The sequence below is a fragment of the Sus scrofa genome, chromosome 15 (genome assembly GCF_054392235.1).
Source record: "Sus scrofa isolate SSC_HxYL_T2T_F1_AM1 chromosome 15, Sscrofa_HxYL_maternal_Yorkshire_Landrace_v2.0, whole genome shotgun sequence".
NCBI classification, from domain to species: Eukaryota; Metazoa; Chordata; class Mammalia; order Artiodactyla; family Suidae; genus Sus; species Sus scrofa.
This window is the reverse complement of record NC_139397.1, coordinates 22,797,132-22,822,745: the sequence shown is the minus strand read 5'-3', so window position 1 is coordinate 22,822,745 and position 25,614 is coordinate 22,797,132. Positions and strand designations below refer to the sequence as shown.

Genomic DNA, 25,614 nt, shown 5'->3' with positions numbered 1-25,614 from the left:
CATAGATCTGTCTGTGCAATAATAAATTATAATTATACAAAACTTACCAGAAAAAATGCTGCATGTGGGGTCAGTAACTTATTTTCAAATTTCAAAAACTTTTTCTACAGCTATTCTCTGCTCAATAACTTTCTAATTACTTTTAAGTTCAAAATTATTTAGGTTTACATTTAAACTTTGTCATGTCTTTGTCTCATAAATTGAGTTGCTAGAGCACTAATTTTAAGTAAATGGATTTTTGCATAATCTTAAGAAAGAAATCTGCAAGCACACTGAAAGCACATCATAAAACACCACATGGAAATCACTGAATTAGGGCACTGTTACTCAGATGATGGATTTGATGTTTGTGTGAGCCATTAGCATCCCCATTATGAGTTTGAAAAAGATACAGGATATACTCCAAGCCCCCTAGTAATATTATTTTTGAAATCATCAAGACATATTACCAAAGAATAAAATAATAAAGAGGATCATTATAAAATGGATTTTTAACATTTCTGTTGTGGTTCTGGCTTATTGCAATTCTTATTTTAATATTAATGTTCTAGTTTTCCAATTTTTGACTCTTTAAAGTAGTTCCTGAGTCCTTTCAACATTACCTCAACTATTTTTTTGAGAGCTTCATTGCTTTTGATCCAAGAAGGTATAGGCTTGCCTAGTATATACTTCCTACTTTGAATCTGGCATCATTCATTTCTTTAAGACTATTTAGTTCCTTTTGGGGAAAAATGGTATTTAGAAACTGTAATCTTAATAGCCAGAGTGCTCATTATAATTGAGTTGATCATTATTTCCAGGATATTCAGTTAAAAGAGTTAGGAAATACATATTTTTAAGAGAACTCATAACTTTATTTCATATTCATATTTTCAATTTAATTTAGGATAACGGAATTTTTTACCTAACTTAACCTATTTTATATTTTTATCTCTTATGCTGAAAATGTTGGTTCTAATAATATTAATTACTTTATAATATATACTATCATATAGAATTACTAGTATCAAGGCGATTATAAATAATATGATTAAAACAGTTTAAGATCTCTTGGAAACTTTTCTTTTTGTCCTTAGAATATATCTCATTTAGAATATATCTTAGAATACAGGAAGAGTATAATTCAGATTACTGTGTTTCAAAGGCATTTGTAATAACTCTTCTCTCTATGATTACATCACCAATTGTATACACAGGTTCAGTGCTTTTGATTTACTGCTTTTGATTTAGATTTTCAATCTTTATAAATTTCCTTTTAAATTTAAAAATTATTTCATAATTGTGTAAAATACTTGGATAATTTCAACTTCAAATCTATAAGCATGATATACTCAGAAAAGCCTAGATTCTGTCCCTATTCCCTTAGCCCTATTTCCTCCCACTATCTACACATATTTTTAATTTTTTCATGTGTTGATTTATCCTATCTACCTCATATATATAAAATGCGTAATACCTATGTAAAAAGTAATGCCTATATATAAAATATGGGTAAATATTTGTATATATTTTCTCTTTTCTTATATATAATACAGCATCATGTTACAAATACTTTCCACTTTGGAAAAATATTACTTTATAGAAAATTATAGTTAACACTTAAGGAATAATAGAAAACAATTCATTTTCAATTCTTACTAGAATAATTGATTTAGGCAAAGAGCAAAATTAATGGAAAAGTTGAGGAGAAAGTACACAGTGGGGGGATCAGACTATGATCACTTAAATTCACTGATTCCATTTTAGTACCACTAAAAATGGAATAACCTGTAACTATGTGCCGCGTGATAAAATATGAAATAGAAAGCACCACCTAGGCTATATATTAAGGAATAATAAACCTGAATCTAATTAAACTTTTAGGGCTATTTTCCAGTTTATAACAACATGAGGAATGGAAGAACACACTAAAACACCCCACAGAGAGGCAAATATGGGACATTCTATACATCAGCTGATTGGGTTTCTTCAACAAATGAACAGTATGAATAAAACAGGGAAGAGGTGAGGGAGAAGGAACTATTCTGGATTATGAGACTGAAGAGACAAAGCAAGCAAATGAAACATGTGGACTTAGTTTGGCTCTTTATTAAAAAAAAACTATAAAAACATATTGCCGGTATATAACAATATATAACAACTATAAAAACATACAAAACGGAAAACATTTGAATGAGAAAACAATATTTCATTGTTAGCTGTGATAACTACTGTGATTGTAAGAAAATGTTAATACATCTAGTATATATACAAAGTACATAGGAATAAAATGATACAAAGTCTGGAATTTGCTTTAAAATTCCTCTGTCCCTCTGAAAAAAATAGGATGATGGCAAACAAGTTATTATAAACTTAATGACTTTAAACAACAAACTTTTATCATCTTACAATTTTGCAGATGAGAAATTCAGAATGGGTCTCATTAGACCAAACTCAAGGTTTTGGCCAAGTTACATTCAGTTCTGAAGGCTCTGTGGGAAAAATACCTTTCCTCGACTTTCCCAGCTTCTAGAGGCTGCCCCATTCCTTGATTCTGGTCCCCTTCCTCTGTCTTCAAAGTCACCAGTGTTGCATCTCTCTGATGGCTCTTTTATAATCACACCTCCTAATTCTTCTGACTTGCTCTTCCACTTTTATGGGCCTCTGTGACTGCAATGGGCTCAATGGATAAGCCAGATTATTTCCCTATTTTTAGGCCAACAGATTAGCAACCTTAATTCCAACTACAATAATAATTCTACTCTCCCATATAATGTAAAATATACACATTCTGGCAATTAAGACATGAATATCTTTGCGGGTCATTATTCCTCTATTGTAAGAAGTAATGATGGATGGATGAAAGGAAGAAAGAAGGAAGAAAAGGAAAGAAGAAAAAAAGAGTGTGATAAAATCTTGACACATTGAAAACTGGATGACAACATTTGGAATTCTCCCTAATTTTGTTAATGTTTGAAAATTAAGGACAAAACAATCAATGGAAATGACTTAGATGAGAATTCAGGACACCAGCCTCAAAATTCATGATTTTAATAAGATCATGTATATAATCTTTCCCATCACATATATGATGAAAACAATCCCTTCTGTCTCCACATATCAAATCATTTCCATAGTTTCTTTATGATGGATTTTGAAAGGAACATTATATCTGACATGATATTTGTGTTTACGTATTTTCTCACTAGTGTAACGTCCTAAACAAAATAAGAAAAATGATTTAAAGCACAACTTGCCATTAAAAAAAAAAAAAAAAGATCCTAACAAACACTGGATTCCTGGGCCTCAGTTGAAATTTCAATCACATATACTCATAATATTATTTTAGGTGAAATGAACTGCATTTGAATGCCAATATTTACTAAACAGAGGTCTTAATTTACTCTTTCCCAGTGTGTGGGAGCTTCATTTCATGCAGTTCCCCTTGCACTCTATTGTGCTAAAACAGCAAGCTTGTCAAGAATGGAGACACTGCAGTGATATATGCAGAGTCTATGGGAGACATTTTCTCTATGGGTTAAAGTAAGTAGTTGGATCAAAGTCAGGACATAGATGCTACAGCTGGTATAGGAAAAAAATTGCAATTAAGAGGAGAAAAAAGAACAGAAAGAGAAAATCACAGACAGTCTTTTTTTAGGTGGCAACAACAGAACCAGACTGTTTGAAACTGGTAACTGACTCCACATGTCGCATTTTTCACTGAATTCTAAGTAATATTGCTATTTTATAACTGTTATTTGGTCGTATTGATGGCCATATTAATTTATTTTATAACAAACTTATTATATATTTTATAAACTTTGTTATCTTTCTTTTCTTATGTGTTTCTTTCAAGATAATACTTAGCAGGATTGAAGAAAAGCATATTAAAAATTAGAAAACAATTCCTCTGAATGGCTTTCAATGCAACCAAAGCTAGTACATTTGTTGTGATTATCTCATGCACTTCTGTGCAGTTCAATATCTAGTACCTGTGTGATTACCTATCTATCAGAAAATTTCATCTTCTTCCAAGATTTCAATGTATATTGTGCCAAAAAAAGTAAAAATAAAATAAGACAAAAAGAAAACTAAATGTTTTAAATTAACTTCTCTGGGAAAGTTGGGTAACATTATCATTTTAGGGGAGCAAAATTACTGTATACTAATCTATATTTCCAGGTAATATTAGTCATCTATCTTACAAAAAATGATAGTAAATGAATAACTGTGGCATAAACACAGAAATACCCCCAAAATGATAAGGGGTAAGATTCATGGAAGATGTCAAAACACTTTTTCAAAACTGTAAAGTAAACTAACTTATTAGGATGAAGAAAACTGAAGTACAACTGACAATGTGAAAAAGGAGGCTATCAAAGAGTACTACTCTAATTCAGGTCAAAGAACCACTGAAACATTGAGGAACTGGAGACAGCCATTATCACTAAAGACCAGGAGGCAGAGAGGGATGAGAAATAAATGACTGAAAGTCTATGTAAGTCACAGCTGGGCCATGATCCCTTCCACAGCCTGTGCAACTGGAATACTATACCTTTCCCACACCCACAAAGACAAGAGTTCACTTTCTAGAGAGGATGAATTGGTGTAGTACTAGACTTAGGGGCATGAGGACAGCTGAGGAGATGTCATTTGACTACACGTTGAATACTTAGCAAAATTTTGCATTTTAAATGGTGAAAGCACTTATTCCCTTCCCCACCAGGCTCTCAAGAAATTATGTATTGCAGCCAGGGTCATGTTCACTTCTTCTCCAGCCTACCCTAGGAATATGATTATAGAGCTCTCTCTGGGAAAACTGTCTAGTCCAATTGACATGAACTACAAAACCTTACAAGATTCTTGTTGTGGTATGGTGCCACCTACCAATCAAAATCTTCTGCCCCTGCATAAAATGTTTGCACCTGGTGTTTAGAGTTCCAGGTTTAAATGAATGGACATGAAATATCACCGGACATTCAAAAATAATATTTAAAATTCTGGACAGAATTTGAAAGAATAGAAAACAAGTAATAAAATGGAAAAAGAAGAGGACAAAAAGGTATAATTAAAAGCTTCAAAGAGAAAAAAAACTTTCAACAAGAAAATTATACAATTACAAGTTTGTAAGAAGAAAAGCTCTTGAAAATTAAAAAAAGAAGAAATTCAAAGGAATTTTGGAATATAAAATTGAGGAACCATCTCAAAAGTAGAACAAATAGGTTAGATAATTAAAGGATTAATACTAGAGGTCAACAACCTTCTAACAGTGGTTGTAAAATAAGAGAGCAGAGAAAATAGAAAGGATAAAAATTATCAAAAAAGAAAACTCTCAAGAACTTTTCCCAAAATAAAGATGTGCTTTCAGAAAGAAGAAACTCAATAAATACTAAATATTTTTGTGTGTGCTCGCTTCGGCAGCACATATACTAAAATTGGAACGATACAGAGAAGATTAGCATGGCCCTTGTGCAAGGATGACATGCAAATTCGTGAAGCATTCCATATTTTTATGGAACTCCTGTGAAATCAGATTGCTATGATCATTATACAACTACAGATGTGATAAATTCATTTGAGTAATTTAAAATAAATAATTAATTTAAAAATAATAAATAAATAAAATATTTTTGTTTTTTTAAATGTAAATCACATTATGGGAAAAACGTAAGACACTGGGAATATAAAGAAGTTTCTAAAAACTATTACAGAAAAAACTGTTACATTAAAAATATCAGCAATCATGACACAGAAATTCTTTCTACCAAATCTAAAAGATAGGGAACAATGGAGAATACTTCTGATATTTGGATGGAAAATTATTTCCAATTAAGAAATTGATTGCAAACCAAACCAGTGAGTAAATATGAAGATAGAATAAAGATGTTTTCAGTTGAACAAGGTCCTAAAATGTTTTCTTTCCATGTACTGCTTCTCAGAGTCTACTGGAAAAGACTGAGACACACACACACACACACGGAATGGGATTCCCAAAAGGAGCATGAAAAGAGTTCTCATGACAACATGTTCCTAGAGCAGAACCACTCTAGACCAGAATAAAAGCTCAGAGGGCTTGCTCGGGATTTGGGGGTGAGGGTGGGGGAGCAGGCAGGGGGTATGCCTCACATATTTCACTATTCTGAGAAGAGTTTAAGTTCTGTTAGAACTAATTTGAAAATCCAAATTAGTGCAAAGACAATATTGAGCAAATATAAAAGAAGGCAATTATTAACTCTAAAAAATAAGATTTTACAATATAAGAAACATTATCAGAGTAAACCATGTGGTGTAGAAGATATGCCCTCTTTTTCTCAGTTTAATACTACAAAAATGCCATGTTCTCAATATATTTTAACATATGTCTGGATTATTTCATATGCACACAACACCAGCTGTAAATAATATTTGTGTAGTCACAAACATGCAAACAATGAATACTGATATAATCTAAATCATGATTCCACTATATTCAGAGGATGAGGGAAGAGAAAGTATATTTGCGTGTATAAGTCTGTGGGCCATGGGTAAGAGGAAATCTATAATAATTAAATCTTCAATTTCCACAGTTGGAAAAAGATAATGTTGCAAATTTGAAGATAAAGGAATAGTTATAAATTCATATTATTTAAAAATATGGAACTAAATGTAAGTAAAAACATTTATGGAGTTCCTATTGTGGCTCAGTGGGTTAAGAATACGATTAGTGGAGGTCCCCTCGTGGCTCAGTGGTTAATGAACCTGATAAGTATCTATGAGCACCTGGGTTTGATCCCTGGCCTTGCTCAGGAGGTTAGGGATCTGGCATTGCTGTGAACTATATAGGTTGCAAACCCAGCTGGGCTCCTGCACTGCTGTGGGTGTGGTGTAGGCCGGCAGCTGCAGCTCCAATTTCACCCCTAGCCCTGAAACTTCCACATGCTGTGGGTACAGCTGTAAAAAATACTAATAATTTCTTTAAAAGTAATAAATAAAATCAAAAATATGTAAAACAGTTTAGAGCTGTCACCTTTTGGTTGGCAGGAATTAAAGGTGAGTGTGGATGGGTCAGAGGATTATAGTTTTAGGATAAAAGTTGAAGCATGCAAATAAATACATTGTTAAGAACTAATGTCACTGGGAGTTCCCATTGTGGCTCGGTGGATTAAGAACCTGACTAGTATCCACGAGGATGTGGGTTCCATCTCTGGCCTCGATCAGTGGGTTAAGGACCTGACATTGCCATGAGCTGTGATAGAGGTAACAGATGTGGCTTGGATCTAGCATTGCTGCAGCTGTGGTGTAGGAGGGCAGCTGCAACTCCAATTCAAACCCCTAGCCTGGGAACTTCCATATGCCATGGGTGTGACCCTAAAAATTTTTAAAAACAAAAGAATTTCATAGACTCTGAATCCAAGAGAGAGGGTTCATATATTGGGCCTACCACCTACTAGTTATGTAATCTTGTGGCATAAATGCTCAATGCCTTCATTTCCCTTTTATAAAATTAGATAACAACAGTACTACCTCATAGGGTTATCTTATAGATTAAGTACTTTAGTACAAGAAGCATTTAAATAGTACGGGGCAAACATTACTAGCGCTGGAAGTTCTACATAACTATTAAGTATCTACATGAGTTACTTTGATAAAATAATTAAAAGCAAAACATAACACATTGTGTAATACATAGAAATAAGTCAATAAGAATCATGAGATTTAAAAACTAAAAATTGATGAATTGCCATTGATGAAACAAAGCTATTTTAAACTACTAAAGCATGTTTCTTATTATTTTACATCTAAACAAGAGCATTTCACTAGTTATGCTTAACCATGAAAAATTAATTTCTGTCCACTGTAACCATCAGCATATGGACAGGTTGCCTAAGATATGAATTAAAATTGGCTTCTAGAAAATCAGAATCTCATTCACTGAAAGAGATGAAGACAAGTGAAAGTGATTTAAAACTAGCAATGTTTGTCAGAAGGCTAATACTTATGCTAATGTATTTTTTTAATTTAATTTTATTGACGTATAGCTGATTTCCATTGTTGTGTTAGTTTCAGGTGTACAGCAAAGTGTATGTCATACATATACACAGGTCCATTGTCTTTTCCCATACAGGTTATTACAGACTATTGAGTAGATTTTCTGTGCTGTGTACCAGGTTCTCATTAATCATCTATTTTATACAGTAGTGTGTATGTGTTATTCCCACCCTCCCAATTCTTCCCTCCCCCAGTGTTTCCTTCTTTTCTGCTGAACACCAGTACTATGTTTGCTTTGCTATGATTACACAATTGCAGGTATGCCTCTATGCTTCAATTTAATATTAAGAAAATCCTAAATTCTCAATACATTTTAAGATATGCCACTATTCTTTCATGTACATATAGGAGTCCAAAATTTCAACGAAATTTATACTAAATGTCTTTTTTCCTTCTCATTAGAAGGACACACTCTTCTTTTTCAAAAATTAACAGTTTAAAGAGATGCTATTAATTGGGTAAAAAACAGGTAATGTTTGATTGCTGTGGCTTTATTAATTATAACATGCAATAAACCGTGTTTTTGTTTTTATTTATATTTTCAACATAAAATGTAAATAAGAACACCTCCAGATATTCTTTTGGCAAGCACAAAAGCTGTTTATTCCATAGATGATATAGACAATAATGTATGGCTCATAATTAGGAAGAAAGCTGTAACTTAAGAAGTGATGGCATTCAAACAGTTTGTGTGTAACTAAACTAAGGCTGTTACTGAATGGCAGCTTTAAAACATTTTAAACATGTGGACAAAAAAAAATTGAATTTTTATTATTGTAAACGAAAAAGGAGTATTTCTGGAGAAGCTAGACAACATACTGTAATCCAGGCTTGAGCAAGCTGAGGAGGAATGGTGTCATATAAATAGAAACCTGCTCTTCCCTCTCTGTGTTTAACATACATAATCTGAACAAGAGGAGAGATATGGAATGATAATGTACAACATCATACAGCTAGTGCAGAAATAGAAGTGTTTTTATTCTGAATATCAGAAACTCAAGGAAGAATCACAGTGAGACATATTTATCTCTTCAAACTAGGTACATCCTGAAAACTTTGAATAATATACATTTTATGAAAAAGATTAAATCGAGTTAGTGTATATATATTGTGTGTGCTAAGAGAAAGACAGAAGTTATCTAAGGACAATACTTAATCCAGTCATTCTTATCAAATATAAAGTAATATTTAAAGACATTTCTAGTAAGGAAACTTGGAGTTACAGTAAAACTATATCATAAAAAAATAATCTTCATAGTCCTCTGTTCATTCAACTCATATTGCATTTAGTTATTTATAGCTTAGTGAATATTTTAAAATTATATGAATAGTTTCATTACACAGAAAAAATGAATAAAGACAGAAAAGAATAACATAGGAAAAAAAAGAAAGGAGGAATGGATTAAAGGACTGATAAAGCATATTGCTTCTTTTCTTTTTCTCTCTGAAATCTCACTTAATTCCCAGACTTCTAGATCAGAAAATTCCATGGAATATTGAACATTATTTCTTCACTGACTTTTTGCTCTAAATGTCATTTTGCTCCAAAAATCTTTCCTTGATTTTACATTTCCCAACTTTATTCAGTTGATGAAAACTGGTTAGCATGATGTTGTTGGAGGACTCTCCAGTACAAGAAAGTACATAATTGCCTTTGTGTTGGAATGAGTTGAAAGTCTTTTTGAATTTGGGTTTGGCAGATAGATATGATGAGTTTTGCTGACTAATATCCATGAGGATGTGGGTTCGATCCCTGGTCTTGCTCAGTGGGTTAAGGATCCAGCATTGCTGTGGCTATGCTTCTTTTCTTTTGAAACATTTGTCATAAATTTCAATTCACTTCATTTACAATTTTTAGAAATTTAGTAGTGAATCATCTCTTAATACAGAACTCTGCAAATACAGGTATTTGTATAAAATACACTATGTATTGAACGCCTAAGCTGTGTAACCTATGTTAATGCAAAAACATGTACAGAATAGCTAAAGTAAAAAATAGAGATAATATCAAATGCTGGTGAGGATGCTGAAAAACAACTATACATTGCTGGTTAGAATGTAAAATGGTACATCTATTATGAAAAATAGTTTAACAGTTTCTTCCAAAACCAAAAACGTTCTTATAATACAACCCAGTAATGGGACTTTGGGGAATTTATACCAGAAAAATTAAAATTTATGTTAATGCAAAGATATGGACAAAAATATATATAACAGGAGTTCCCGTCGTGGCGCAGTGGTTAACGAATCCGACCAGGAACCATGAGGTTGCGGGTTCGATCCCTGCCCTTGCTCAGTGGGTTAACGATCCGGCGTTGCCGTGAGCTGTGGTGTAGGTTGCAGACGCGGCTCGGATCCCGCATTGCTGTGGCTCTGGCGTAGGCCGGTGGCTACAGCTCCGATTAGACCCCTAGCCTGGGAACCTCCATATGCCGCGGGAGCGGCCCAAGAAATAGCAACAATAACAACAACAACAACAACAAAGACGAAAGACAAAAAAAAAAAATATATATATATATATATATATATATATAACAACTTTATTCATAATATATAAAAAGTGAAAACAACTCAAATGTCTTTAATGGATGAAAGTTAAACAAATTTTGGTACATTCATACCATGGAATACTACTCTTTCACCTTTATCTCTTTAGTTAATTTCAATTAACTTTCTCCAACCAATAAACTTTATTTTGCCTAGAAGATTCTCCTTCTAGTCCAAATTGAGTATTTTCCACTTGAGAAGTTTTTCACTTGGGAATATCTTTAACATCAGGCTTAACACATTAAATAAATGAATGAATAAATCCTTGTACAACAAGTGATCAATCTCTGAGATATGGAAAATATTTGAAAAAATGAGAATTCCATTAGTGAAAATAAGCTATTGTCCAATTACTTTTTTCTTTCTTATTCATTTAAGTTGAGTTCTTAGAAGTTAAAAACCTCAAGTGTTTTATAACAGGTTTCACTGTTTTATGTAATAGGAATCTAATGGATAACATGATAAATAATAGCTCAATGAAGGCCAAAGTTAACTGCTTAATATGTGCCAGGCATTGTCCAAAACCTCTTTATTTAAGCCCTATTACAACCAATGAGATAAATACTATTATTTTGTTCATATTAAAGATAAAGCAGAAGAGGTTAAGTAATGTGTCTAAGATCCAACAACCAGAAAATGGTAGAGTTGGGATACAAATCTGGCAGTCTGTCTCTAGAGCTCACTTATTTTATCAACATGCAATATTCTCTCTCTTGAAGCACACTGTTAATTTGGTTTAATTGCTCACCGCCCTCACTTTTCATGGACATATAATATAATGCACAGTAAACTTATAAAATACCAACTTTGCATGTCATTTCTTCAGATGTAAAATCAGATAAAATAACTACTCCATTCACCTCTCAGAAAAATACACAAGGAAGCATTTTTAAATTCTGAGGTTCTATCACAAGGCCTTTGCCACAGGCAATAATATCCATGATTTATTTTCTGTCTCAAAGTAATCTTGCCACTCCCCTACCTTATACCTTTTCAACTGTCATCTTTTTATTTCTTACTGTAGTCTTAATTACATTAAGTTTTCCAGACTCCATCAACCTAAAAGAAGATGCACTTCAACCAAAGACAATGATTTCATCTGATTCACACACTCATCCTTCAGAAATACAGGCATACCTTATTTTATTGCACTTCACTTCATTGTGCTTAGCAAATACTGCAATTTTTCCCCCCCACAAAATGAAATTTGGTGGCAACCCTGCTTTGAACAAATCTATTGGTACTGTTTTTCCAATAGTTTTTGCTCATTTTGTGTCTGATTACATTTTGGCAATCTCATAATACTTCGAAACATTTCATCGTTATTGTATTTGTTATGGTGATCTTTGACCAGTGAGTCTTCCTTCTTTATTTTTATTTTTTGCTTTTTAGTGCCTCATTCATGGTATATGGGAATTCCCAGGCTAGGCTAGGGGTTGAAGAATTGGAGATCCCGCTGCGGGCCACAGCAATAGCAATGTGGGATCCAAGCTGCATCTGTGACCTACACCACAGCTCACAATGCTGGATCCCTAACCCACTGAGTAAGGCCAGGGGTCAAACCTGCATCCTCATGGATATGACCAGTGATTCATGATGTTACTACTATGACTCACTGAAGGGTCAGGTGATGGTTAGCAATTTTTAGCAATAAACACTTTTAAATTAAAATATGTATTTGGGGGGGCATAACGATACTGCAGACTTACTAGGCTACACTATAGTAGAAACATAACTTTTATATGCACTGGGAAACCAATAAATTTATATAACTTGCTTTATTGTAATATTAACCTTATTGCTGTAATCTAGAATGGAACCAAAGTTTGCCTATACTAACTGAGCCCTGGCTACAGACACTTCCCCATGCCATGCTCAAAGATGAGCAAAAAAGGCACAGCCATGCCAGCTGCAGAAAGATCAGAGTCTTGGGGAGAAAGCTATAATAAAAACACCTTGCAAATATTAAAGGAGTTGAGTTTTTGTAAGAGTTGTAGAGAAAAAGGGCAACATGCACCTTGGAAGACTGACCTGGAGAAATTTTCACCTGGTCAGGAAAGGCCTCCATTGAGGAAGTGATTAACCAAGACGTGGACGATGAGACACAGGGAACACAGCACAGGGATAGAGCTTTCTGAACGTGCTTCAAAAGGGCTTCATGTGGAAATAAGTTTAGATATTCTGAGAAACACATATAAGGCAAGATTTCCTATTTAAAAGTTCAAAAACTTTTTTTGAAGTTTTCTAAGTTTTTTTTTCCAGTTTGACTGTTATATAGTTTGACGAAATAATGAAAAAATTAATTTATGAATGTAGTTTTAAAAGTTAGTTTGAATGTTCCTATGGCTAATCCAGTGATTATATAACAGCCCATAGGGCAACATCAATCTAGGTGAGTAGTTATCTTTATGAACTGAAACATGTATTTGATCTTTGAATGTTCCTTTTATTTAATGCTTTTAAGGGAGAAGAGTGTTTCTCTAAATTGTCATACACTGATCATTCAGCTACAGTTCATTATATAAATAATGTTTTTATTTAATGTTTTTAAGGGAGAAAAGTGTTTCTCTAAATTGTCATACACTGATCATTCAACTACAGCTCATTATAACAGGGTCAGCAAACTATGGCCTATGGGCCAGCCAAATGTAGTCCAACATCTCTTCTCGTTCAGCCTGTAAGCTAGCAAAGTTTTTTACATTTTCAAATGGCTAAAATTTTTCATTACAGAATAATATTTCATGACACATGATAATTATATAAAATTCAAATTTTATTACCAACTTTTTTTAGGGGGGTGGAGCTCAGTCATATTCATTTGTTCATGTGCTCTCTGTGGCTTCTTTCACTCTCCAGGTCAGAGTTGTGTATTTGTGACAGAGATGTTACCATCCACGAAGCCTAAAATATTTACTCTCTGGTCCTTTATAGAAAATGTTTACCAACCTTTACTTTAAAACATTGGTTTGTTGAGGTGTTATCATTAGCATATTCACGCCACCCATCTTCAATTCAGTTGTGTATCCATGACTTTTATTTTAAGCTTTAAATGTGAATGATTGCTTTTTCTGCCTTTACTTTTTAGCACGCCAATCAAATAATTTTATTGAGAAAAACTAATGATTTTTAATATTAATTTTTGATAGCTTTCTAAATTCTATTTTAAGATACTGAAAAACTTTTCTGAAATTATAATACATAGAGTTAACATTAGGTGTCAGTATTTTACATATTATTTAGAGTGTGTCAATGAAAAAGTATATTATTACAGACAGCATTTTCACTGGAAAATTTCAACTTTGTTAAAATGCTTACGTTTTTTTGTTTCTATATTTTAATAATGTTCTTTATGATATCTACCAAGGAAGAATTTTAAAACTCATTAAAATCTGGCTCCGCTACACCAGTTCATTTGCCAAGGAATAGAACTGTGTCCTCAGTTGATGTCACAAAAAATAGAAGCTCTTTCAAATTTTGGACCAAACATTCATGAGGTGTATTAATTTTAGCCTCTAAATTTTGGGGTAATTTGTTAGGCACAAAAAGATAATTAGAACAGACAATTCGCAATGTTTTACACTGCTGGTGGAAAAATAAAAGAGTAAGAATTTAAACATTAAGAAAAAAACGTAACATTCTTACCCCTCTACTCCCAATAAGGATGTTGCTTAAAAGCTCTGCTTAAAAGTAGGGTTGGAAGGGGACTCAAACTTCCTAATTAAGAATATTAACTCACTTGATGCCAAAACTTGATCTGGTATGAACTCATTTGATGTGAATTTACATAAGCCTATATATTGCTTTTATTTACTACACTTAGTGTAAATATACATATATTTGGCTACAGTTATATTAAAGCACTCCAATGATACTGTCCTAGGCTCTACTGAAAGTATTATGCATTATATGATGTATGTATTATATTACTTTGTAAACTCAGAAAAATTCTCAATTCTAAATTGCAAGTAGACCCAAAAGTTTAAAATGAAGTGTTGACAGCCTATATTATGTAGCAGTTAAACATGTTATTTTAGAGTCAGACCATTGGGCTCCATTTTCAACTGTCAGTTACGAGTATATGATCATGGGCAAGTTACTTATTTTTTCTGCACCTTAATTTACCCATTTGCCAAATGGGGATAACAACTGATTTCAGATGTATTCAAAAAACATTATCTTCAGGTAAGCTTATCTAAGTATTACTTACAAAGATAGAAAACTGGAATAAAAAATGTATAACTATAAGAGAGTAGTTTAATAATGCTATCATTAGAAATTGCTTTAGATTTTTTTTTTTTTTTTTTTTGTGGCCTTGCCCACATGTTTGGAATTTCCAGGGCCAGGGATTGAACCCATAACAGAGCAGCAACTCTAGCCACTGCAGTGACAACCCAGATCCTTGACCCTCTGAGTCACCAGAGTTTTTAAATATATTTTATATTTTACTGAATGAGCTTAGGACCCAGAAAGAATGTGACAAGGTTGACCCCAATTACTCCTCACTTTCCAGATGCCTCTCTCAGGACACAAGCATGTCCCCAGATCAGTGCTTAAAGATGAGGACTATTTTTAAATAAATATTTCCAGGAGTTTCCTTCATGGTGTAGAGGAAACAAATCTGACTAGGATCCATGAGGATGCAGGTTCAGTCCCCAGCCTCGTTCAGTGGGTTAAGGATCCAGTGTGCTGTGAGAATTGTAGGTTGAAAATGTGGCTTGGATCTTACATTGCTGCGGCTGTGGTGCAGGCCAGTGGCTATGGTTCCAGCTCGACCCCTAGCCTGGAAACCTCCATATACTGCAGATGCAGCCCTAAAAAGCAAATAAATAAATGAATAAATAAATATTTCCAAATATTTATTTTTACAAAATATAAGCCATGAACTTTATCTAGAAGTCAACAATAGCATCCCATAATGGAGGGAGGAAAACATATTCACATTGAACTTAATTAAGGAATATAGGTCTTCAACGTCACCTTCTTTGTGGATCTGTGGTTTGTTTAGGGGTCACTTGGGCCCTTACATCCATCCTAATCCGCACATTTTACAGATGCAGAAACTCAGGACCAGCACGGTCAATTACCAGAACTCTAAAGTTCTCATTCTTTGAATGTTACTTTTCCTATTTCTATACTCTTTCTGTGAAGATTCTGCAATTCTCAACTGATACACAACCCTCTCAGTGGAGATAACAAATAGGCCTTGCTGATGTTTCTGTTTTCAGGTCAAGTGTCCTCATAAACCTGCTTCTCTACTGTTAGAAAACTGAATAGCACCTTAGAGGATTATCTGGCTTCAACTGCTACACACATTTCAAATACGGGAGATTTAGCATGAAGAGCAAGATCTATTCATTGACTTGTAAGAAGTGCGTGAGCAACTCTTTCCATGCACTTGATTCCACCCCAGCCAAGAAGAGGTGGTATCACCTGTGTGAATGCTTGGTTCATTCTTTCATACCTGTTTCAAGCTCTCACAGTGGCTTTGAACATAATCCTAGCATTTTGCCACTCAAAATACTTGATACTAACCTAATCCTACCTCTTGAAACCTATGGAGAAAGGGAGATATTTTCTGAATACCACAACCACCCTGATCCTTAGTTCTCTAGGTCAAAAGTCTCTCAGCCTTTAGACATATACCAGTTTTTTCCTTCTAGCCCAAATTTTGAAATGAACACACAGGTAGGAAATTAGTGGAAAGATAGTAATTGCACTCTATGCATAAATTTTTATCTAACCTATAATAGATTATTATTCTAATTAATATTAGAAATTCAAGAAACAATGCCTTCTCATAACTTTTACCCAACATTCTCACAGGTGTAACTTGTCTACTTTAATTGGGGTATTACTTCCTTCTTAGCAGCTATATACTTTTCAGAAAAGTACTTTTTCTAAAATTTCAAAGTAAATGTAAACAATGTTTTAAATGGTCATCTGTATGGTATAAGATAGTGGTCCTGCTGCATTCTTTAGAATATGGGGGTCCAATTTTCCCATCACCATTTATTGAAGAGATGCTCTTTTCTCATTGAATACTCTTTGGCACCACTGATGTAAACTAACTGATATATGTATGCATGGGTTTATTTCTAGGCTTTCTGTTCTGGTCCACTCATTTATGTGTTTTTATGTTAATATCATTCTAACTACCATAGCTTCGTAACATAGTTTGAAATAAGAGTGCTTGATGCCTCCAGCTTTGTTCTTCTTTCTCAAGATTGCTTTCCTATTTGAGGTCTTTTGTTGTCCCATAGAAATTTTACGATTGTTCATTCTATTTCTATGAAAAACATCATTGTAATTTTGATAAGGATTGTGTTGAATCCATACATTGTTTTGCATATTATGAATACTTTAGCAACATGAATTATTCTACTTCATGAACTTTGTGTCTTCTTCCATTTCTTTCATAAACTTATTATATTTTATAGTTTCCAATATACAGGTCTTTCACAACCTTGGACTATGCCACAGCCACAGCAACTGAGGATCTAAGCCACAATTGCCACCAGGTGTAAAAAAAATGTTGCAGGTACTGAAATGATTATGTCACCCAATACAGTTTTGGGGGTTACCTTCCATGAGCTTTTTAGAATTGCCTTTCACTTTTCTGGCTCTTAGAGATCAGAATACATTGACCAAAAACCAACGGGTTCTTATCTGGGATTCTGATGGACTTCCCATTGTATATAAAGAGGATCCAACAGTCTTTCTAACTTAAAATGAGTGGACATTTGGACCATGTTCTTAGACTTGAGTTATATCACTACCAAATTTTTTAATGAAACAAGATCTGTAATCCTTACTAAGGAATTAAATTTGGTTTTTCATTTCTTTCTATTTTAACATGACTTCATTTAAGATCTAAAGACCCAAGATCTTGAAGGATTTTCAAACTTCTAGTGGGTAACACTTGTTTAGGTATGTTTTGACAAGTTAAATGATTAGTAGGGGTTTTTTTTGGCGGGGGGAGGGGCATGGCTTTTGTTTTGTTTTTATCATGCACCAAACTCTCATTTGATCTTGGTGACATATTTTATTTACATGCCCCGAAACTTCCACAAATGACCCAGTTTTAGATCAGTAATCCATGTTTTTTTATTCTTCAATTTTATTACCTCAACTTACTATTCTAAGTATCATTTTATGTTTTGAATTAAATATAAGTGAAAACTGACAGGACTATTTCCCAATAGAGTTTTATCTTTATTTCATCATAATTGCTTCATATTTGAATAATGACAGATGAACTGCCTCATTCAATTGCATTTTTAAGGCTTTGAAGTCACAATAACAGCATAGGATTTAAGTCCTCAAGCCATTACCACGGCAGAAAAGACACTGGGGAAAATGAAAACTTATGGTCTTATAATTTGCTGGGAAAAAAAAAGAATACAATAATTAAAAAAATATTATTTCCTGGACAATTTCTAACCTAAGACATTATAACACAAGAGTAAACTGGCCAGTTAGATGATGGTCCCACCTTCCTAAATTACTTCTAGAACAATACTGCATAACTATTGAGCCAAAAATAACATAGCAAGTAAATGGCACTACAATTATTTTGCTTCAGGATGAAACATTATCTCCATGGCATTTATAATTCTATTCAGCAACAATTCAGTATTCCACCAAGAGGGTTCATCAGATTTTTTGCTTTTTTTCTTTGGCATTTATATCAAGAACTGAGTACTTGTTAAGACTGTAAGGTATGCATTTCAAAGTTCTCTTTGTATTTAATTTTAAGTAATGAATCAGATAATATGCAAAGGTAAAAAATGATTCTGCATTTAAAATTTTATTAAATATGGCTAATACACTTTGCAGTAGTTGATTTACACATACAACACTTTCATTTCCTGACTAAGACACTATATTCCTACCAATGTGGCATCAAAAGTTTTTTAGGACCTCAATATACAGTGGCATGAAATGCAAATAGAATAAATAAAAACCATGAAACCCATACTTAACATAACTCGGGGTATATGAAATTACATACAGAGAGGAAATATTTGTAAATGATTACAGTGCATAATGTGAACATGAAAATGGCTCCCATTTGAAATTCCAGAAAGACCCCATTTTAAGGGGGATTTTTTGGAGCCATTTATCAAAGCAAGTTGATACTCCTAATAAGTCAACACCTTTCTTTAAGAATGAAATTACACAGGATAAAATTGTGTGTCATAAAAATTGTATATCATACTAACACTAATTGTATAAAGTTATAAAATCCAGTAAATATCAGTTTCTTGTCTAATAAGAAGAACATCATTAGATTTTTTTTAATAAAAGATCATAGAACACTATGAAGCATCTCAGAGTTAGGCAAAACACCTGCTCTTTCTCTAATTGCATAGATGTGTTAGTGGAAAATGTTCAAATTCTAAAACCTTGCTTGTTGCATTTAATGCTGGTTAACTCTCAGGATGTTCTGTGTCATTTGAGCTCTAGGGGGAAAGTGAGATTGAGAATTCTATTTACGCAGCCAGTCAACTTTTCTTTATGTTGAAGACTTTTAAAGAAACCACCAAAGACTTCTCTGTCTTGAGGATGAGTTTACAATTTAAGAAAAAGATATTTTATAGCACACCATGGAAAAACCTATACACAGAAAAACGTTACTGACTACTGGTTATTTTCAGGAAATACTTCCATGTTTCATTTCATACACTGCCCTCCCAATCCGTTTTCAATAGTTTTAGATTCCTGACTGCATTAAAACGAGCTTAGTTTGGTACATTTTATCTTTGAATTGAATTTGATCGAGTGGCTTCAAAATGATTCATTAATTCTAATCACCTGTTTAAATTTACCATGATTCAAATCTCCATTTTCCAACTTACCTCAGTCAAGCTTCTTTCTTTGAAAAAGCTCAAGGCACTTATGAGTAAATGCTGGCAGCAGTTGGCAGATTCTAGAGATGGCAAGAGGGAAAATGAAGAGTTGTATGGAAATGTATGAAAGTTCATTTGCCTCTCTGTGCCTAAACCCAGAAAAGGATATCTGATTTCATAGATCTAGCAAAGTATTATAATGGAAACTGTTTCCATGGCACATTTACAACTTAATTTCTGAACCCAACTCAAATTCTGGACACATTCTCCCATGTCTTTCAACTCTAGTGCACAAGCCTTTATATTTCTAAAACCCTCCACTGAAAAACCACCTTGACCACATAGTGCTCCAGCACTAAAATAACACTGGTTTTCTCTACTGCCTCCTAATATTTACAGAGCTCAGGGCAGGATGACAAATAGCAACCAAATATTTCAAAGTTGTAAAATATACTGTAAATAAGTTAGTAAATAAAACTTAGTTTTATCTTTCTACCTTGAAATATATTCATTTATAATGACCCGGAAAACCAGATTCTATGTTCTTGGAGTCCACCCAGAAATAGGGTGCAGGGAATCCAACACCTTGACCTTGGTCTTCAGTTTGAGCCCTACCCTCTCTTCCCACTCCAGACTCTGGCCCACAGCTGAAGAAACTTCATTTGTATGTATGTCTGGCTACTTCTAAATCCTTCCTTAAAACAGTTTTTTCCTCAGCCAAGGCTTAGGGTTAGTGATGCATAAAGCTGGCAGTTTGGCCTACCCTTAGAAAAATGAAAACAGAGAAGAAGCTTTCACAAGGTCTGGAGACAGGCTCAGAGCTCTTTGGGCAGAAAGTTCCCAAAGTTTTGGTACCTATATATAGGGGATCAGAGAGACTGATTCAAGATGGGCAAAAGCCCCCAGTCCTCATATTCTTCACATGTGGGGAGGAGCACTGCTGGAAGAGAACCGGGGCAGGAACCTTCCGCCAAGTCCTCTGAAATGTGGACTTCATCTCAAGGCATGGCTCTTGCAGTCTCAATCACATGTTAGGGAAGGACAAACTAAGGTCATTCATATTATTACATGCATGGTCAATGTTCATATTATTATGTGCATGGTTAAGGATACCAATCTTTCAATGCAGGTGAAACGGACTCTTACTTCTGAAATAAATGAGGTCATCAACTTTGAATTTTAAAGATCCACCTATAATGCGGTTGTTTAAAACTTGGAATACTATTGTCATATGGGTCAGCCAAGGCCTACTTAGTTTGCAGTATAGTAGGCACACTATTGAAAAATGGGAGAGAGAGAGACGACACTAGTCTCACAACATTGGTTAGTAAAATTATATATAAAAACATAAAACAAAGAAAAATAAATCAAGAAGTCTTTTAGTTAACTGTAATCTGTTATACAATTTGAAGTCTCTTGGTTACAACTTTTTATCATGTAGTTGTCAGTATTCTGGGACTATGCAGATCAGAGTCTCCTTAACTCACGTAACACTGTAATTCAAGAAAAGAACTTAAAGAGCAAGGTGTTGGTCTTATATATTGTTTTGTCAGTATGAACTCGGAGCACTGTCTTTGGGTATGGCTGGCATCCAGCCAGCATGGATCCAAGGCTATATCTGATATTTATGGGCAATAGTCATCTAGTCAATATCTATGCCTTACTACTATTTGAACATTTTCTATACCATCCCTGCTTTTCGGATCTGTTCACTGTTTTTGGGGCAAATCAAATAAATGACCTGAAATGTGATCTCAAATAAGCTGTATGCCAGAAACTAAGAAATGTATTTTAAATACAGTAAGAGCTTATAATAAATCAGAATCAGAGATAAAAAGAGTGCTATTGGTCCTCCAATATTCAACCTTTCATAAGAAAGTGGGTTTTTAAAAATCTTTTCAGGAGGGTAGGCAGAAAGGAGACTAAGGAGACAGAATACCTTCTACCTTTCCAGTAATTTTCTGCCCAAATCTCACCTGATTTGTCTGACAGAACTAAGGTAGCCTTCAACTAACTACAGAACCATGTAACTGAGATTTCTGAATTTACAGTCTCCATGCAAAAACTTTCAGGCAGCCAGGAAACTAAGAATGGTTCTCACCTATATTTAAAATAAACAAGTTCCACAAGGTGGCACCAAACCATGGATGAAACAGACATGAACTGCACTCTGAAGGTAAATGGATTTCCAGCTGGCTGGATGACAGGACAGTCCCTGTCATTTCATTAACCTCATAACAATACAATCCTCGGTTCTGCATGATTTATTATTGTTTGGATTATTTATTATTATTTGATTCTATTCATCTTGACTTAAAGGGATTTTAGTCCACAGGTAAATAAAACAAGGAGAGGAGGTGAAGACATCAATCAGTCAGTAAAGGCAACTTAGGAAAGTTTTGCACATAATAAGAGTTGAGAGAGACATAAGAACTTTGAGTTTGGACAGCAGAATGTCTACTATCTCTGAAAAATGACTACATGCAATTCTAAAAACTGGAGAAGAACCCAGTTATGATTTCCCACATGGGCAGCATTTTCTTACTGTATGACAATGCCCTGTATTGGCCAATATCTCAAGAAATATTTCCCTGATCTAAATGGAATAATAAAAGTAGTTACAACATATCTACAGACCATATAATAAACATTTGATGGCTCCCCTTTAAGAATATAAGGTGAACATCTAAGATAACCTATTCTCAAACTGGATCCTGGCCTTCTTTTGATTTCTTAACATGTGCATGTATGCATGTCTCTCTCTATATATATAGACACAGACACACAGACACACACACTAGAGAAAGAGAAATTTTTTTCATTAATTATGTACTAAAAACTTAATTTCTAAAGATAGGGTATCTTGCTAGATTCTGAATCTTGCTAAATCGTGCGACCTGTACAGAAAAAACTAAAAGCAATCATATTCATCATCTCAAATGCTCTTTAGCTTAACTCTGATTTTAAAGATCAAAAACAAGTTTATCCAATGACCATTTTCCCTTTCTTCCTAAGAAAGAGAACAGTAATTTTCTTTTTGGTTGTCTATGTGTGTTCAGCTAAAAGATTACAGTTATAAATTTATTTTTCTGGCCAGTAGTGGCCAACAACGTATAAGCATAATTGTTACATGGAACATTTGGAAGAGCACATTTTTGGTCATCTGTCTTGTGCTTCATGGAACTCAGACATGAAGGCAGAAGCTAAGACAACCATCTTAAGACTATAATGGCAAAGCTAAAAGTGTCACAGGTATCTAGACCTTGACCATCTTGAGCTACTGAATCAGTGCCAGCAACCCCTTACTTCTAGATTAAATTAACCCTTATGTGTCCAACCACTGCCACTACATCTTTTTAAAAAATATGCAACTGAATTAATCCTGACTTATATAGAAGGAAAACAGCCAGCATTTTTAACCTGTCATGAGCATACAGGTGTTCTGAAACTCAACATGAAGTACTCAATAAGTATTTATTGAAATGGATCAAACTAATATTCTACAGGTTTTTTTTACTATTTATAAACTGAGTTAACGTATATTATCTTATTTGAATACTGCAAAACTGCAAGTAATTCAATCATTATTTATTAGCCATTAAGTATGTACCAGGCCCTGAAGCAAGTGCTTGGAAGTACATAGTAAGCTACATAAAATCCTGTTCGAAGAAACGGAGCTCATATTCTTGAAGAAGGTAAAATGAATAAATAGAATTTTTTAAAAATCAGTACAACAAAAAAGAAATAGGAGGCCAAGATTTAGAAATGTGGAACAGGATGAGGTCAACAGAGAGATGGCATTTCAAGCTGAGGTCAGGAGAAACTAGCTATGGGAACAACAGAAAGTAGGCATGAGGATGGGGTGCAGGGCCTCTGAAGCAGAGCAGACAGCTAGAACAATGCCATTAGAAAGAGAAAATTTAGCACTTTCAAGGAACTGGAAGATTAATGGGGATGAAGTAATACACAAAACAGAATGTTCCTAACATGTCATAAATGCTCAAGAAATATTTATTAAAAATCTACAATGAAGTAATTCTATCCATATAATTAATCTATTATAATTAGGACTGAACTGAAAAAAAATATGTTAAAATAGCTCAATATTTAAACTTGAGTCTATAGCTTATGGTTTACCAATAATACTCTCCTTATTACAAACTAAAATATAATAACCAGGTAACAGTAGAGGAGCTCACTGATAACACTGACAGATTCTGGTAATATTTTCTCACACTTTACTTCACCTTTTGAGTACTGTTTGTATTAATTCATTTATTTTATTTTATTTTATTTTTTATTTTTTTTTGTCTTTTTGCCTTTTCTAGGGCCGCTTCCTGCGGCATATGGAGTTTCCCAGGCTAGGGGTCTAATCGGAGCTGTAGATGCCAGCCTATGCCACAGCCACAGCAACACTGGATCCGAGCCACGTCTGTCACCTACGCCACAGCTCATGGCAATGCCGGATCCTTAATCCACTGAGCGAGGCCAGGGATCGAACCTGCAACCTCATGGTTACTAGTCAGATTCATTAACCACTGAGCCATGACAGGAACTCCTAATTCATTTATTAAAGTGTGCACAAAACTCATCAGAATCTATAAATGAGTTTGAAAGGCATGAGAGTAACAAAAGTAATCATGTTAATTTTCAATTTTTTCTTCACTTTGCTCTGGGCATGGTCATGCCCCAACAGATGCTAAAAAGGTTTTATGAAGTTTGTTGGGGTAGGGGAACTTTCTTGAGAAATCAAGGTGTAGTATCCACTTCTTTTTGATCAGCGCATATACTCCATAAAATTTCTAAATATTTGATTTGATATTTGAGGTTAAAAATGATAGAATCTTTCACCTAAAACAAAGTTACTCCAAATATGTCATTTTGGTGACTATTTTAACTCATATATTTTAGATCGTCCTAGTATTTTTAATTTATCCATGATATATGAACTTGAGGAGACAAAATATTTACAACTACATCTTTATTTTGCCCAATTTTCACAAGTGAATGTTTATAACCAAATATTAGTGAGGTTATTAATTCTTCATATTTTGATTATTGAGGTAAGTTTATTTCATAATGTCTGAAATTATTTTTTAATTAAGTTAACCTAATATAGCTCAAGCATTATAATGAGTATTACTCTGTCTCTGTTTTTTTTTGACCCCAGGCTAGGGTTAAATCAGAGCTAAAGCTGTTGGCCTATGCCACAGCCACAGAAACCCTGGATCCGATCCATGTCTCTTGACCCACACCACAGTTTGTGGCAATGTTGGATCCCCAACACACTGAACAAGGCCAGGGATCAAACCTGCACACTCAGGGATGCTAGCCGGATTCGTTAACTGCTGATCCGCGACAAGGCGACAAGAACTCCCTACTCTGTCTCTATTAAATGGATCTGAATATGCTGTGATCAAATCGCATGTCCTAGGATTTTTTTTATTTAGATTTTCAGTGCCCCGTGTCCAGAAGCTGATTCAGTTAAGTCACTGAATAAACATTAAAATGTTTATTTAAAAAATAATCATCATCATGGTGCAGAAGTTTTGACCATATTTAGGAGAAAATAAGCAAACAAAGCATTATCCTCAATCTTCTAGTTAGCCAGTAAAGGTTTTCCAAAGAGTTAACCTCATGGAAGAAGACAGTATTGTTTCTTAAGAGTAACAGTATAGGTTTTGTCCACTGTGTGGAAGGATAAATATATATATATTTAGTTTTAATAACTGAGTATATCTTGAGAGTGAAAATGTAACCTCACTGAAGAGTCATTTTAGGATTTTTGTAAAAAAAACTGGAAAACTCCTCCCCCCAATGTCTGTGGAAATAGATTATTTCTTACTAATTTCCTGATTTAGTTATAGTCATAGTGTACATAAAAACAGATTTGATTTTCTTGGAATCAAATATAAAATGAAAGCCAAGGCCTTATCACTGAAACAAGACAGCAGTTTTGCAGAGCTGTGTACATCCTTTGAACTCAGATGACATTGTCTCAGAGGAAAAGATGTTTGATGAGTTTTTTACACTTTAAAGCTCTTGCTAAGGAAAATGAGCTGGGGATCTCTTTTGGTAGAATTGAAGGGGGGTGGATCATTTCGTCTTCAAAAGACGAGGGAAAAAGTGTCATTTTCTATTTCCCTTAAGTATCATTCTTTCAAATACTTGTGTGACAAGAGGTTCAACAGGCTTAGATTTGGGGTTTTAG

The 25,614-nt window shown here is 34.0% G+C and overlaps 1 protein-coding gene and 1 non-coding gene across 3 annotated transcripts in view; one reads left to right on the top strand and one right to left on the bottom strand.

Annotated features, from left to right (window-relative positions):
• LOC110257184 (uncharacterized) overlaps positions 1 to 25,614 on the bottom strand; it is a 70,465-nt gene that overhangs the window by 27,104 nt on the left and 17,747 nt on the right. Inside the window, exons 2-3 of one of the 2 annotated variants that reach the window (XR_002339459.2) lie at positions 19,413 to 19,483; positions 17,849 to 17,936 (exon numbers count right to left, since the gene is read on the bottom strand). Coding sequence is in view for 1 of the 2 variants with exons in the window: in XM_084998911.1 (XP_084855037.1) it covers positions 19,413 to 19,483 (71 nt within the window). In the remaining variant the exon portion in view is untranslated. Of the gene's footprint in view, positions 1 to 17,848; positions 17,937 to 19,412; positions 19,484 to 25,614 lie in introns of those variants that run through there. The other variant, XM_084998911.1, reaches the window with a different exon arrangement.
• On the top strand, positions 5,385 to 5,491 carry LOC146395750 (U6 spliceosomal RNA). The gene has a single exon (XR_014830681.1). It is a non-coding gene; the product is annotated as a U6 spliceosomal RNA (small nuclear RNA).